General features: G+C 56.2%; 2 protein-coding genes and 1 non-coding gene across 4 annotated transcripts; all 3 read left to right on the top strand.

Annotated features, from left to right (window-relative positions):
* Window positions 1-5: 5 nt before the first annotated feature.
* EFCAB12 (EF-hand calcium binding domain 12) lies at window positions 6-7,925 on the top strand. Of its 2 annotated transcripts, none has more exons than XM_087745241.1 (7): window positions 6-745; window positions 1,536-1,730; window positions 2,487-2,640; window positions 4,313-4,533; window positions 5,028-5,241; window positions 6,036-6,201; window positions 7,497-7,925. In XM_087745241.1, the coding sequence occupies exons 1-7, from the start codon at window positions 416-418 to the stop codon at window positions 7,696-7,698; spliced, it is 1,482 nt and encodes a 493-aa protein (XP_087601367.1). In that variant the 5' UTR covers window positions 6-415; the 3' UTR covers window positions 7,699-7,925. The 2 variants fall into 2 exon arrangements, with proteins under 2 accessions (XP_087601367.1, XP_087601368.1); XM_087745242.1 differs by lacking the exon at window positions 6-745 and adding an exon at window positions 753-982.
* Window positions 7,926-9,006: 1,081 nt separating this feature from the next.
* Window positions 9,007-11,327, top strand: RPL32 (ribosomal protein L32). The gene is made up of 4 exons (XM_087745244.1): window positions 9,007-9,041; window positions 9,977-10,077; window positions 10,319-10,500; window positions 11,152-11,327. The coding sequence occupies exons 2-4, from the start codon at window positions 9,982-9,984 to the stop codon at window positions 11,279-11,281; spliced, it is 408 nt and encodes a 135-aa protein (XP_087601370.1). The 5' UTR covers window positions 9,007-9,041; window positions 9,977-9,981; the 3' UTR covers window positions 11,282-11,327.
* LOC148050115 (small nucleolar RNA SNORA7) lies at window positions 9,769-9,907 on the top strand. Its single transcript, XR_015701733.1, has one exon. It is a non-coding gene; the product is annotated as a small nucleolar RNA SNORA7 (small nucleolar RNA).
* Window positions 11,328-11,512: the final 185 nt, after the last annotated feature.

Below are 11,512 nucleotides of genomic sequence, written 5' to 3'. Positions count from 1 at the left end.
ACCGGTTCCTGCGGGGCCACCGGCCCGGCAGCGGCGGGCGGGGTCTCGGCGTTTCGCATGGCGGCACGGGGCGGCCCCGCGGAAGCGGACAGCGGCGGGGGCGGTGACGGGGCGGGGCTCGGGCCGGCGCCCTCCGCCGCGGCCTGCGCGGCCCCGCCCCTTCCCCGCCGCGCTCTGCCTCAGCGCCGCCCGCCATTGCCGGCCCCCCGGGCCCGGGCCTGGCCGGAGGAGAGCGGGCACCGCTGCTGCCTGGCTGTTGTCACCCGCAGCGACCGATGTCGAGCTGGAGGCGGCCTCGGAGCTTTGCTTCAAACCGCGTCGCCCAAAGCACAGACGCCCCACGCTGCGCTCTCAGTCGGAAGCGAGCAGGCTTCGCCCCCCCGAGCCCAGGCGGCGCGTTGTTTTTGTCCCACCTATGGCAAGAGCAGCTGCTCCCTTTTCCAAGCCGACCTGGGCCGCAGACTGCTGCCCCCCGCCTGGCCTGCAGCGGCCCCCGGAGGGAGGGGGCAGCCCCGGGTCTCCAGAAGTCACCTCCGATGCAGAAAGTGACCCGCAGAAGCTGGAGGCTTGGATGGAGGAGAGGAAGCAGCTCCGATCTCAGCTGGAGAGCGTCGTGGATGTAGAAAAATGGCTGATGGGGAAGCCTTCCCTCAGCAGTCGGGAAGAAAGAGTCTGGGAAAGAATAAAGGCGTGCAGAGCAGAGAGGAGGGCTGAAAGCAAGTCAGCCATGACCTGCAGCCGGGGCGTAAGTGTCTGAGGAGCTGTGCTGTCCTTGGGATCGTTGCGCTGCGTCTCCTGGGGCCCTGCCGCAGCCTCAGCACCTGCAGGCACGGAGATTCTGGGTAGCGGTGGTCTCAGGGTTGTTAAAGGAGCAGCAACCGCCCAAGCATTCACACCCCCCCAGGGAGTCACACACACACGGCCAGAGACTTTTCACTGCTCGGACCGGCGTCCCTTCTCAGCGGGCAGCTCCACTGAGCCGGTGGGTGCCCCTTTCCGACTCCTCGCTCACACACGCTCACCCTCCGGTGCTTTCTCTCCCCTCAGGCTCGACCCTAGGTTTCCCTGAAGCAGGGTCTCCGACACGGTGTACACCAGATTAATTTATTGAGTGGTACAGCTCGAGCTGGGTGCCTCTGGGGAGGGACCGCAAACAAAGAAATCCCTGGGCAATTATACCCTTACAATTTAAGTTCCCCTCCCCTCACACGACAGTTTGATCTAATAGCAATATTTGGGTCTGGGGTCTTCTTGTTCCTCATGGGATCCTTTCTCTGTCTCCAGGCGGGACATTCCTTTTCTTATCTTAATGGATGTGACTTCTGCTGACAGTTGTGGCTACCTTATCTTTCTGGTTTGCACCGGTTTCGGAGCCTTCCTTCATGTAGCTAAGTAAAAGTTCAGTATACAGTGAGCATATCTAGCTGAAAGTTCACAGCTTGCGGCCTAAGGCTTTAGCAAGCCTTGCTATGTATTGGATTCCATTTGAGCTAGAAAGTGACTTCTACAACAGGGTATTCTCCACTCTTTTTCAGTGCTCGCCACCAGCGAGCTGCCAGCCCTGGCAGGGAGGTCACCCTCCCCTTATTCGTGCACCGTACCCCCCAGCTCTTGTCACGCTGCATAACCTCCTGCGCAAGCAGAAGCTGACACTGGTGGACGTGTTCAAGAAGGCTGGTATGGACAGGAGGAAGATCACGAGAGCAGACTTCATTCACGTCATCAAAGCGGTATGTCGGGAACTGAAAGGGAATGAACTGCCACAACTCTGCCATGTTTTCCTGTGTGCAGACCGAGAGTGGTTTCCATGGAGCAAATGATGGAGCTTCATGAAGGCACGTTTTCTCTTGTCTTACCCTCGAAGAATTGCTCCCATGCCCTGGGGAAAGCTGAAGGGGAAAGGGAAGGGAAAGGTGCAGAGAAGCTGGATGTCACCTGGAGTGACTCCCAGGAAGGAGTGAAACCGTTGCCTCACAGTCTCTAAAGAGAGCCCCTGCTCAGTACTGTGGCTGTTGGTAGGCACTGAACTGGCATCAAGTCTCCTGGTGTTGATACTTGACCTGTCCTCACCAGTCTCATGTACATCCCCGCTGCACTGCCTGTCAGCACGTCTGTACAGCACCACTCGTGCTGACCCTCGCTGTCCGCAGGCTACAGTGGTTCAGAGCTCGGAAGAGCACTTTCAGGGCTATTTGGGTTTAGCAGTTCAGATGTAGTCTGATATTATAGTCCAAGCAAAAGTATGTTCTCGAAACCCCAAGGGCTGGGGAGTTCGGCATGGTAACAGCTGAGAGTTCTGCAGAGGGTGGCAAAGGTCCAGTGAAGTTGTTAATATTTGATAAACCCAAGTAAACCTCACCAGGTTTTCTCTGTGCCATCCTTCCCTGCAAAAGCATCTGGAACAACTGCAGAGTTTACCCCTCCTAGCTCTGGGCCCAGCCTCTATGTTTTTGTGATGACTCTGTTATTTTGGTTTTGGTTGCCAGAGCAAAGTTCCCATCAGCGACAAGGACCTGGAGACTGTGATCATCTTCCTGGCTTCCTCAAAGAGGGGGGCTTTTATAAGCAATGAAGATCTGATTGAATGTCAAAAGCAGTGGCTGGAAATGATGAAAGGACAATCCAGAGAGACCAAAACAGGTGAGAGGAGAGCACTGTGCTGGGAAAGCGGCTCTGTTCTGTTTAATATCTTTATCAATGATCTGGACAAGGGGATCGAGTGCACCCTCAGTAAGGTTGCAGATGACACCAAGTTGGGCAGGAGTGTTGATCTGCTGGAGGGTAGGAAGGCCCTACAGAGGGATCTGGACAGGCTGGATCGATGGACCGAGGCCAACTGTATGAGGTTCAACAAGGCTGAGTGCCGGGTCCTGCACTTGGGTCACAACAACCCCATGCAACGCTACAGGCTTGGGGAGGAGTGGCTGGAGAGCTGCCTGGCAGAAAAGGACCTGGGGGTGTTGGTTGACAGCCGCCTGAACATGAGCCAGCAGTGTGCTCAGGTGGCCAAGAAGGCCAATAGCATCCTGGCTTGAATCAGAAATAGTGTGGCCAGCAGGACCAGGGAAGCGACCGTCCCCCTGTACTCAGCACTGGTGAGGCCGTACCTCAAGTACTGTGTTCAGTTTTAGGCCCCTCCCTACAAGAAGGACATAGAGGCGCTGGAGCGTGTCCAAAGAAGGGCAACGAAGCTGGTGAAGGGTCTAGAGCAAAAGTCTTAATGAGGAGTGGCTGAGGGAGCTGGGGTTGTTTAGTTTGGAGAAAAGGAGGCTGAGGGGAGAGACCTTATTGCTCTCTACAACTGCCTGAAAGAAGGTTGTAATGAGGTGGGGGTCGGTCTCTTCTCCCAAGTAACAAGCGATAGGACGAGAGGAAATGGCCTCAAGTTTTGCCAGGGGAGGTTTAGGTTGGATATTAGGAAATATTTCTTCACTGAAAGGGTAGCCAGGCTGCCCAGGGAAGTGGCTGAGTCCCCATCCCCGGAGGTATTGAAAAGCCATGTGGATGTGGTGCTTAGGGACATGGTTTAGTGGTGGACTTGGCAGTGATAGGTTAACAGTTGGACTTGATGATCTTAAGGGTCTTTTCCAACCTAAACGATTCTGTGATTCTGTGTCCTTACTGACAGGAAATATCGAACTGCATCCAGAATGTGGTTCCCTGAGGCCACTGCCCTGTAGCAGAGTGGACAGAAGGAGACTTCTCTGGGGAAAAGCTGAAGGGTCCAGGAGGTGTGCAATACTGTAGTCACCCCAACTGCAGGAGACAGATTATCCAGTCGTTTGCGTTTGGCTTAAAATCTGAACCCTGAGGTTTGATGCACTGCACTAGATGTTGTTAGTTAGCATCGATCATCGAGCTGATCAAAAGCAGACCCTTCCTCCAGCTGTTGGTGGCAGCTGGAAAACACAGATTCAGAAGAGGTTATCTTTTAAAACCTGACCCAAACCTCAAGGCTTCTCATGGTACCCGTGTCATCTTAAGCTGCAGTTTTCACATCTGTGAGATAAGAGGCATTTTGCTGCTGTTGCATTGCACTAACTGCTTTGTAGAATAAACAGACTTTGTAAGCATGAAACACAGCAAAACACTTTGGGAAACTGCAAAGCAGGGATGGGGCCGTCTGTAATATTTGTGTCTGGATCAAAAGCTAAAGGATGTTTTCATTCAAAGATCTGAGTCTGCTGGGAGTTCCAATTTGGATGAAATGCAAAAACCTTCTGTCTTAAATGTTGTGAGCCTTGGTGTTTCTGCTAGTTTGTAACACAGTTCCTCTGGGATTTTTGTTTGGTTGGTTTTTGATCTATCACAGGTGTACAAGCCCATAAAGACACTTGCACAACCGTCAGTTGTGTAACTTCTGCTGGGGGCAAAGCCAAAGAGACAAAGCCTCGTGCTCCTACCAAGCCTGAAACACAGTTAAGGCTGTTAGAAGTTCCCCCAGTCAACATTGAGCCAGAACGCAGATATCTAAGCTATGATGAAATGGAAGAGACTGGAAAACAGTTCAGAGACAGGAGGCGATGGAAGAAGGTATGGTGTATGTGGCGGGAAAACAAGTGCACCTGCATGCGTTGACGGGTGTGGGGTGGTTTAGAGGACAGGTTTAGAGGTACAGCAGGAAAGGAAAGGCAGGGAGCTGCTGTTTAGTGTCCCTTGACCACGTGGGACTTGCAGCTGAGGTGTTACAAGCCCTCTAAAACAATTGGTTTAGCTTCTGAATGCTTTGGTGAGATTAACATTTTTTATGGGTATACGGCACGAAAAAGATGATGTTGAAACAATTTTTATGTCTGGGGATGGAGTTTTCCTGATCACTGAGTTGATGTGCCCACCGGACTAAGATTTGTCCCACAAGATGCTGGTAAGCACTTTGTCCTATTCAGTTATCAGGGTAAGTGCAAGATGATCAAATGGAACTATAACACCGACTAATTCACCCCAAAACACTTTATTTGGAGCACCTTGGCAAGTGCACAGATGCACTTGCCCAGCAGTGCTAACAGGGACCTGTCCTTTACTTGCAGTACAAAGACAGCCCGCTAGAATGGAAAGAAAAGTGTCGTCTGGTGCGATCTGGGGCTGCAGCCGTTGATGAGCACTGCCTGCCGTCAACTGCAGAGGGGGACATGGGAGCACTGGTGGACCAGTACCGCAGGCATTGCTTCATGAGCTATCTGAAGAGCCTCAAACTGTGCAGAGAACACAACAGTCGTCTCACGGAGCTAATGCTGCAAAAAGGTAAAGCAGAGACCTTGGTAAAAGGTAAAGCCTGATGTGAATGTAGTAAATCTGAGATGTTTGTGCCTCTTCCCAAGCTCAGAAACATGGCTCATGTAGGAAGGGCTGCTGATGAAGCATGTTTGCAGCCCTGCAGGGCTATGGGATGCTGCTGGTTAGGATCAGAAAACAATCATTAGGGCCAGAGCAGGGCTGAGATAGCAAAGGGCGCTACAGATCGGCGTCTGGGCACAGCAATGGCCCAGTGCGATACCACGGCTGGCTGGGCAGGAGCCAGTTGCCCCTGGGTTGGTAGCCAGGTTCAACCAAGAGTCCACATCATCAGACAAGTTCATGGTGATGTGGCAGGTCCAAGGTCAAGCTGGGAAGTCCATGGGTCAGGGTCGGCGGGATCCCTGGCCAGGCACAGACACGGCTGTGGCTGAGCTGGAGACGGCTGCAGCTGCTGCATAGCTCAGTGGGACTGAAGGGCAAGGGTTGAGCCGAGGTGGGGGTCCTGCGCCTGTGGGAAGGGTCCTGGGTGGAGCCGGTCAGGGCCATTAAGTCCTATTAGTGCACTCGGGGCCCTCACACCTTCCACCTTTGCACTGTGGCCGTATCCCCTCCTGGGCAGCATCACAGACTAGAAGAGGTGATCTGGATTGGATGGGGGCGCAGCTGGGGGACAGGCCTGGGGCAGCAGGCGAATTGAAGGGTTTTCTTGGGTAAATGCATTCATCATCCTCTGTCCTCACCCCATCGCGGGGCATGGCGAAGCATGACTGTTTTCTTTTCACTGTGCGCTTTGCCAACAGCCCTGCTGCACCCGGGAGACAAGATCATCAAAGAGGGAGAAGACATAAGGCGGATCAGGCAGCCTGGAGGATCTTACACCTCAGCATGTGATCCTGCTCCATCACCTGTGAGCACATCCAGATCGAGAACTGCATCCAGAAAGCAGGCCAAAGAGGCGGAAAATAGGTTTGTTCAAAGAGGGTTTAGGATCTCCTCCTGCTGCCCTGTTGCGTGTCACTCCTCTGTGCTCAGTCCCCGCCACATTGGAGGTGGGACTGAGGCGCTGGAGTGAAACGTCAGGATGCTGCAAGGGAGCAGCCAGTGACAGCGAAGAGGCAGATTCTCCCCTCGGCTGCACGGCCGCGTCTGTATTTCAGTGAAGTCATCGGGTTGCAGTGGTGCCGGTGAGCAGTTTGTGGTGCCCGGCAGGAGCGTTACAGCCTAGTTGGGTCTGGCTCTGTACCCTGAACTTGCAGAGAGCTACAGAGGTGACACTCTTCTCTCCTCGGAAGGTCCTCCTCAGAGTGACTCTATGGTGTCTGAAACCCACTCAGAGAATGTTTATTCTTTTAGAAGAAAGACAATCCCAAAGAATCGAGCTTTACTCTCTGATCTTGGGTGGCCTTACAGCTGCAGCTACCCTTCTGTTATACTGAAAACACTGCACTTCAGTTGTTAAACCTAACATCAGAATGTCTCAAGGCCATTTGCATGGGTTGATTTTTTTCAGAAAGCAGTAAATAGCACTTTGAAAACAAAAGCTCTGCTCAGTTCTTAAATGACTGGACTCCCATTTAAGAAGTGATGCCTGTGTTCTGAGTTTACCCTGAGTGTTACAGGGGTACGAGAATTGGTTCTCAGAGGCAAGCGGCGTGATCCCACCTTCCTCCTACCAGACCAGGGCTGCCAAAGTGGCAAAGAACTTTCTCTTTCCAAAAATTGAACAATCCAAACTGTTTGGATTGGTGAAGAAACCTTTAGAAGGAAAAAATATAGCAAAGTAGAGCACGACTTTCTTTGTTGTCTCAGTTAAAGAGTGTTTAGATACTGCAGTGATAGGCAATGTATCAGCTTTTAAGACAGCTTTGCAAGTTGGCATTTCTAATGTAAATAATGTATGATAATGACAGACATATTCAATTTATCCAGCAAGTATTTGGATCTAACACAAGGAAAGCTGGATTAAAATTATCTTCAAAAAGGTCATTTGGCAGCCCAGTTTGAAAGGTTGGCAGGTTGAATGTGCCACTGAGGAAATACTGAGGATCATCATCTCAGTCTGTTCAAACAAAACCATTCGTAACTCTCATCTCGAAAGTATCGGAAAGGGCACAGGTCTGGCAGAGCTTCCCAAAGCCTGGAAGCCCTGGTAGCTGGTTCTTGTCAGTCTCGCTTTTGCCATTTGTAGCAGCAGCAGTGAAACTGGCCACAATTTTATTTCTGTGAAACATATTATTATCTCTTATTTTATTTTTTTTTAGGCAGTTTCAAAGGAATAAAATGCAAATGAAGTTTGTGCACATGAGCAAGTCAAATGACAATAACTTCTGGCCAAGTCATCTTCTGGACAAGGTACGCCTGTACCTCCCCGAAACGGAGCCTGGCAGGGCACACGCCTTGTTCAGCTACGTCCGTTCAACCAAGCCCGTCTGTCCTGGCCTCTGCAGCCCTGACCGCAGCTGACTCTGGGGAGGGAGGGCGCTCGACGGGCGCAGGTGCTGCATTCAGACGGACCCGCTTCTTCTGACGTTCTCTCTCAGCAGTGCGTGATGTGAGCGCGGCTTTCTGGTCCGTCAGTCAGCTCACGGGATCTGAGCCCGACTGGTGGAGAAAACAAAGGTATCAAACCGTATGTTCAGGTTAAAGGTGGAGGAGCCGGACAGGCACCGAAATACACTTCTCAACTGGGAGCTCCTCTGGTCGTCCAGTAACAGCCTAGGTGTTTTGTGAAAGGCAACGACCTCCGTGCTCCCTGGGCATAAGCTAAGAGCAAGAGCTGTCGTTAAAGCGTGCGCGTGGTGCGGGTGGCGGAGGGAGACCCCGCTCAGCGCCCGCTGCCGGGCGCCGGCTCCTGCTCTTCCCTCGGTGCCTCTGGCGCTGCCAGCTGCCGCCCTGGCCCCAGAGGGTGACGGTGACGGTGACGGTGAGGGCCCGGGGGTGCCGGGGAGGCGGCGCAGGCACGCAGCAGGGCCCGGACTGCGTCCTCAGCCTGGCGTCACCGAGCACCGCTCCGGTCGCGGCCGAGAGGCGAACCAGCGAGCCCGGGCTCCCCGAGGCGGGGGACGGGCCCGTCTGGGGGCCCCTTGCGGCTGCAGCCGCCCCGGGGCCGTCGCGCCCTCAGCCTCCGGTCCTCCCCGGGCTCCGTCCCGCCCTAGGCGGCTGCTCGTGCCCGGCGGGCGGATCCAGGAGCGCTGTCCTACCCGTCCTCGCCGCCGCGGAACCGCGGGGCTGGGGCCGGTCATTTCGGTTTGGCTTCGGCCTGGCGGCGGCGGCAGCAGCGGACCCACGGGCGGGGACGCTCTGCCCCAGCCGGGCCTGGCGCCAGCCGGGGGCGCCGGTGAAAGAGCGAAGCTGCCGCCGGGGCTGCAGGCCGGCCGTGCCCGGGCAGCTCGGCCTGGGGCCCCCGCCGCCGAGCCGGCGGCACCGCGCCGGGGGCAGCGGCAGCGGCAGGGCCCGCCCGGCCAGCGGGACTGGCGGAAGCAGCGCCCGCGCCCGCCCGGGCACAGCCTGGCGGAAGTGACGGCGGGCAGGTCCTGGCAGCCCCGTACCGACCGCACGGTTCGGGGCGCGGGGAGGCACCGATCCGTTCTCTCGGGACGTCCCCGCCGGACGGAGCCCACCCGGCGCCACCTCCCGGCGGCGGCCCCGGGCCCCGCGCTGCCCCGCGAGGGCCGGGTGCCCGCTCCGCGCAGGCGCGGCGGCGCGCGGACCTGTCAGGACCTCCCGCGCATCCCATAAGCCCCTGCGCGCGGCGCCGCCTTCCTCTCTCGGCGGGCGCTGCCGCGGAAGGCGCCATCGCGCAGCCGGTGAGTCCCCATCCATCCGCGTCCATCCGCCCCCCGCGGGCCGCCGGCCCGCCGCAGCCGCCCCCCCCCTTCCCTCCGCCGTCCGCTTTCCCCGGGGCGCGGGGAGCCGGTCTCCCGCGGGGCCGCGGCCTCTCGGGGCCGGGCGGGCCTCGGCGAGGCGGCGGCCGGGGGCTCTGCCCGCCGGGGCGGGCGAGGAGAAGCCGCGGCCGGGTAGAGGGATCTCCTCCGAGGCCGCGGCGTGGGCGGCCCCCGGCGGGCCGCGCGCTCCCACCCGCGGAGCGGGGCCGTGTGTGGGCTGGGGAGCGCTGGGGCCTGACCCGCGCCCGTCCAGGCGCTCACCGCGGGGCAGGGACCGGGCCCAGGGCAGGGGCAGGGCCCGCCGGAGCGCGGGCGGCCCCGAGCGCTTCGTTTCCCGTAAAGCTGAAGCGGAGAGTGTGAGCCGAAATGGCCGCTCTCGGGGTTAGTGCTGGGGGGCTGCGCCGCCTGGCGGGGGTGCTGACCAGGGAGGCAGCTGCAGCTGGATCTGCAGGAGGTTTGTGCAAGGTGAGTCCCAGTCATCTCTAATCTTTAAGAACGGAACTTGCACCGCCATCAGTCTGTCCGTCTGCGCCCTAGAAGCCTGTTTTTTTGGAGTTGGAAGGGCTCTTGAGTTGTTAGGGGAGGAGAATAATGGGTAGGGAACGCAACGCCTGCGAACGTGGCGGTGGAAGCCGTCTGAGCAACGCGTGACCTCCTAGGATCGCATCTGGAGAGCTCTCGGTGCTCTTCCAGCTTCGGAAACGGGAGGGAGAGACACCGCAGATGAATACCCATTCCCTCGCTAGCCTCCAGAGTGGCCAGCGAGCGGAAGATAGTCTGCTACACATGCTGTGAGTGCAGTAACACATCGCCTTTGTGTCGGGTTTCCCTTCTCATACCGGTCCTGTTTCTCTTAGGCACCATGCCTGCCCTCAGACCTCTCGTGAAACCTAAAATCGTCAAGAAGAGGACCAAGAAGTTCATCCGCCATCAGTCTGATCGCTATGTCAAGATCAAGGTAAGAAGTCACTGGAAATTCATTGCAAAGTGAATTCTGGGACAGTCGGATAGGGTTGCCGTTAGGGTTGATGGTGAATTGAAGCACAAAGGGTCAGTGTTGGAACAGCAGGCCATGCTGTAACAGCCTGGCACGGTGGATCTTTTTGGAGATTGGTTTTGGCTGGAGCTGTTACCTTGAGGGAGGAGTTTTCAGACTGATCTCATTTTGTAACTATTAAATATGTTCCGCATTTCTTCAGCGCAACTGGCGTAAACCGAGAGGTATTGATAACAGAGTTCGCAGGCGGTTCAAGGGCCAGATCCTGATGCCCAACATTGGCTATGGTAGCAACAAGAAGACAAAGCACATGCTGCCCACGGGGTTCAGAAAGTTCCTGGTCCACAACGTCAAAGAGCTGGAAGTGCTCATGATGAGCAACAAGTAAGTCTGCAGGGCCTGCGCGCTCCCTGCCTTGTGCGGAGCCGTGGCCGGCAGCTCTGCTGCCCGCGCTGGGGTTGTGCGCTGCCCGTACCCTAAAAGTGCTGGGTCGGGAGACAAAAAGGCAGCGCAGTCGGGGGGGAGTGAGGGAAGTTGTTGCTTTTAAGAGCATGAAGGTCGTCTTGGTTTCCTTAGTGCCACTGGCAGGAGGGCGTCTCGCGGCTGGCAAGCTCGTACCTTTGGCAAAAGTACGACATCATGGCGGTGGTCAACAGCACTGCACCTACAGCACTTTGATAAAATAGTGATCAGAACTGTGGCTTTGTATCTGTTCAGACACAGGCCTAAATCTACTTGTAGCACCTCTTTCAAAATAAAGTAGTAAGAGTAATAATTAACACCATTAAAAGCTACCTCTTACTGGCTCTTCGTTCGCAAGAAGGAGGGCGGAAGAGTCGAGCTGTTCTGGCGGTGAGCTCCTGCTTCAGGCCAGAACGGGTCGGGCTTGGCGATGGGGGTGGGAGTCGCGTGGTTCAGCTCTTGTGTGGTGATGCTTCCGTGCTCCACTGCTGGCAGGACACCTCTGCGGTGCTTTGCCTTGTCTGCTGTCAGCGCTGTTGGAGCCGAGCCTGACACGCGGTCTGTTTCCAACAGGTCGTACTGCGCAGAGATTGCTCACAACGTGTCTTCCAAGAACCGGAAGGTAATCGTGGAGAGAGCCGCTCAGCTCGCCATCAAGATCACCAATCCCAATGCCAGACTGCGCAGTGAGGAGAATGAATAAACCAGCTTCTACATCCAAGATGTATTTAATAAAGTGTAAAAACGAACCCTGGTGGGTGTTTTGAATGGCCAAAGGGAAAGACTTCGGCTTGGTGCCCATGTGCAGGTGGGGCAGCCGCCTGCTGTTGGGGTTCGGCAGACCGCGGTGTGGCTGCGGTGCAACTGCTGCGTGAGCCTGGCTGCCCAAGGGTGGGCTCGCAGCAGCACGCGTGCTCGGGGTAGTGATTTGCAG

This window comes from Nipponia nippon, unplaced genomic scaffold (assembly GCF_047370975.1).
Source record: "Nipponia nippon isolate SJK-2023a ecotype South Korea unplaced genomic scaffold, ASM4737097v1 scaffold_9, whole genome shotgun sequence".
Lineage (NCBI taxonomy): Eukaryota > Metazoa > Chordata > Aves > Pelecaniformes > Threskiornithidae > Nipponia > Nipponia nippon.
The sequence above is the reverse complement of the archived record's forward strand: the minus strand, read 5'-3'. Positions and strand labels throughout refer to the sequence as shown.

Excerpts from the sequence above, each read along its gene's own strand:
- EFCAB12 (XM_087745241.1), top strand. The coding sequence starts at position 416 with ATGGCAAGAGCAGCTGCTCCCTTTTCCAAGCCGACCTGGGCCGCAGAC. Across the intron at positions 746-1,535 it reads CCATGACCTGCAGCCGGGGC|TGCTCGCCACCAGCGAGCTG; the intron begins GTAAGTGTCTGA and ends ACTCTTTTTCAG. Across the intron at positions 4,534-5,027 it reads ACAGGAGGCGATGGAAGAAG|TACAAAGACAGCCCGCTAGA; the intron begins GTATGGTGTATG and ends CTTTACTTGCAG.
- RPL32 (XM_087745244.1), top strand. The coding sequence starts at position 9,982 with ATGCCTGCCCTCAGACCTCTCGTGAAACCTAAAATCGTCAAGAAGAGG. Across the intron at positions 10,078-10,318 it reads ATCGCTATGTCAAGATCAAG|CGCAACTGGCGTAAACCGAG; the intron begins GTAAGAAGTCAC and ends GCATTTCTTCAG. Across the intron at positions 10,501-11,151 it reads GTGCTCATGATGAGCAACAA|GTCGTACTGCGCAGAGATTG; the intron begins GTAAGTCTGCAG and ends TGTTTCCAACAG.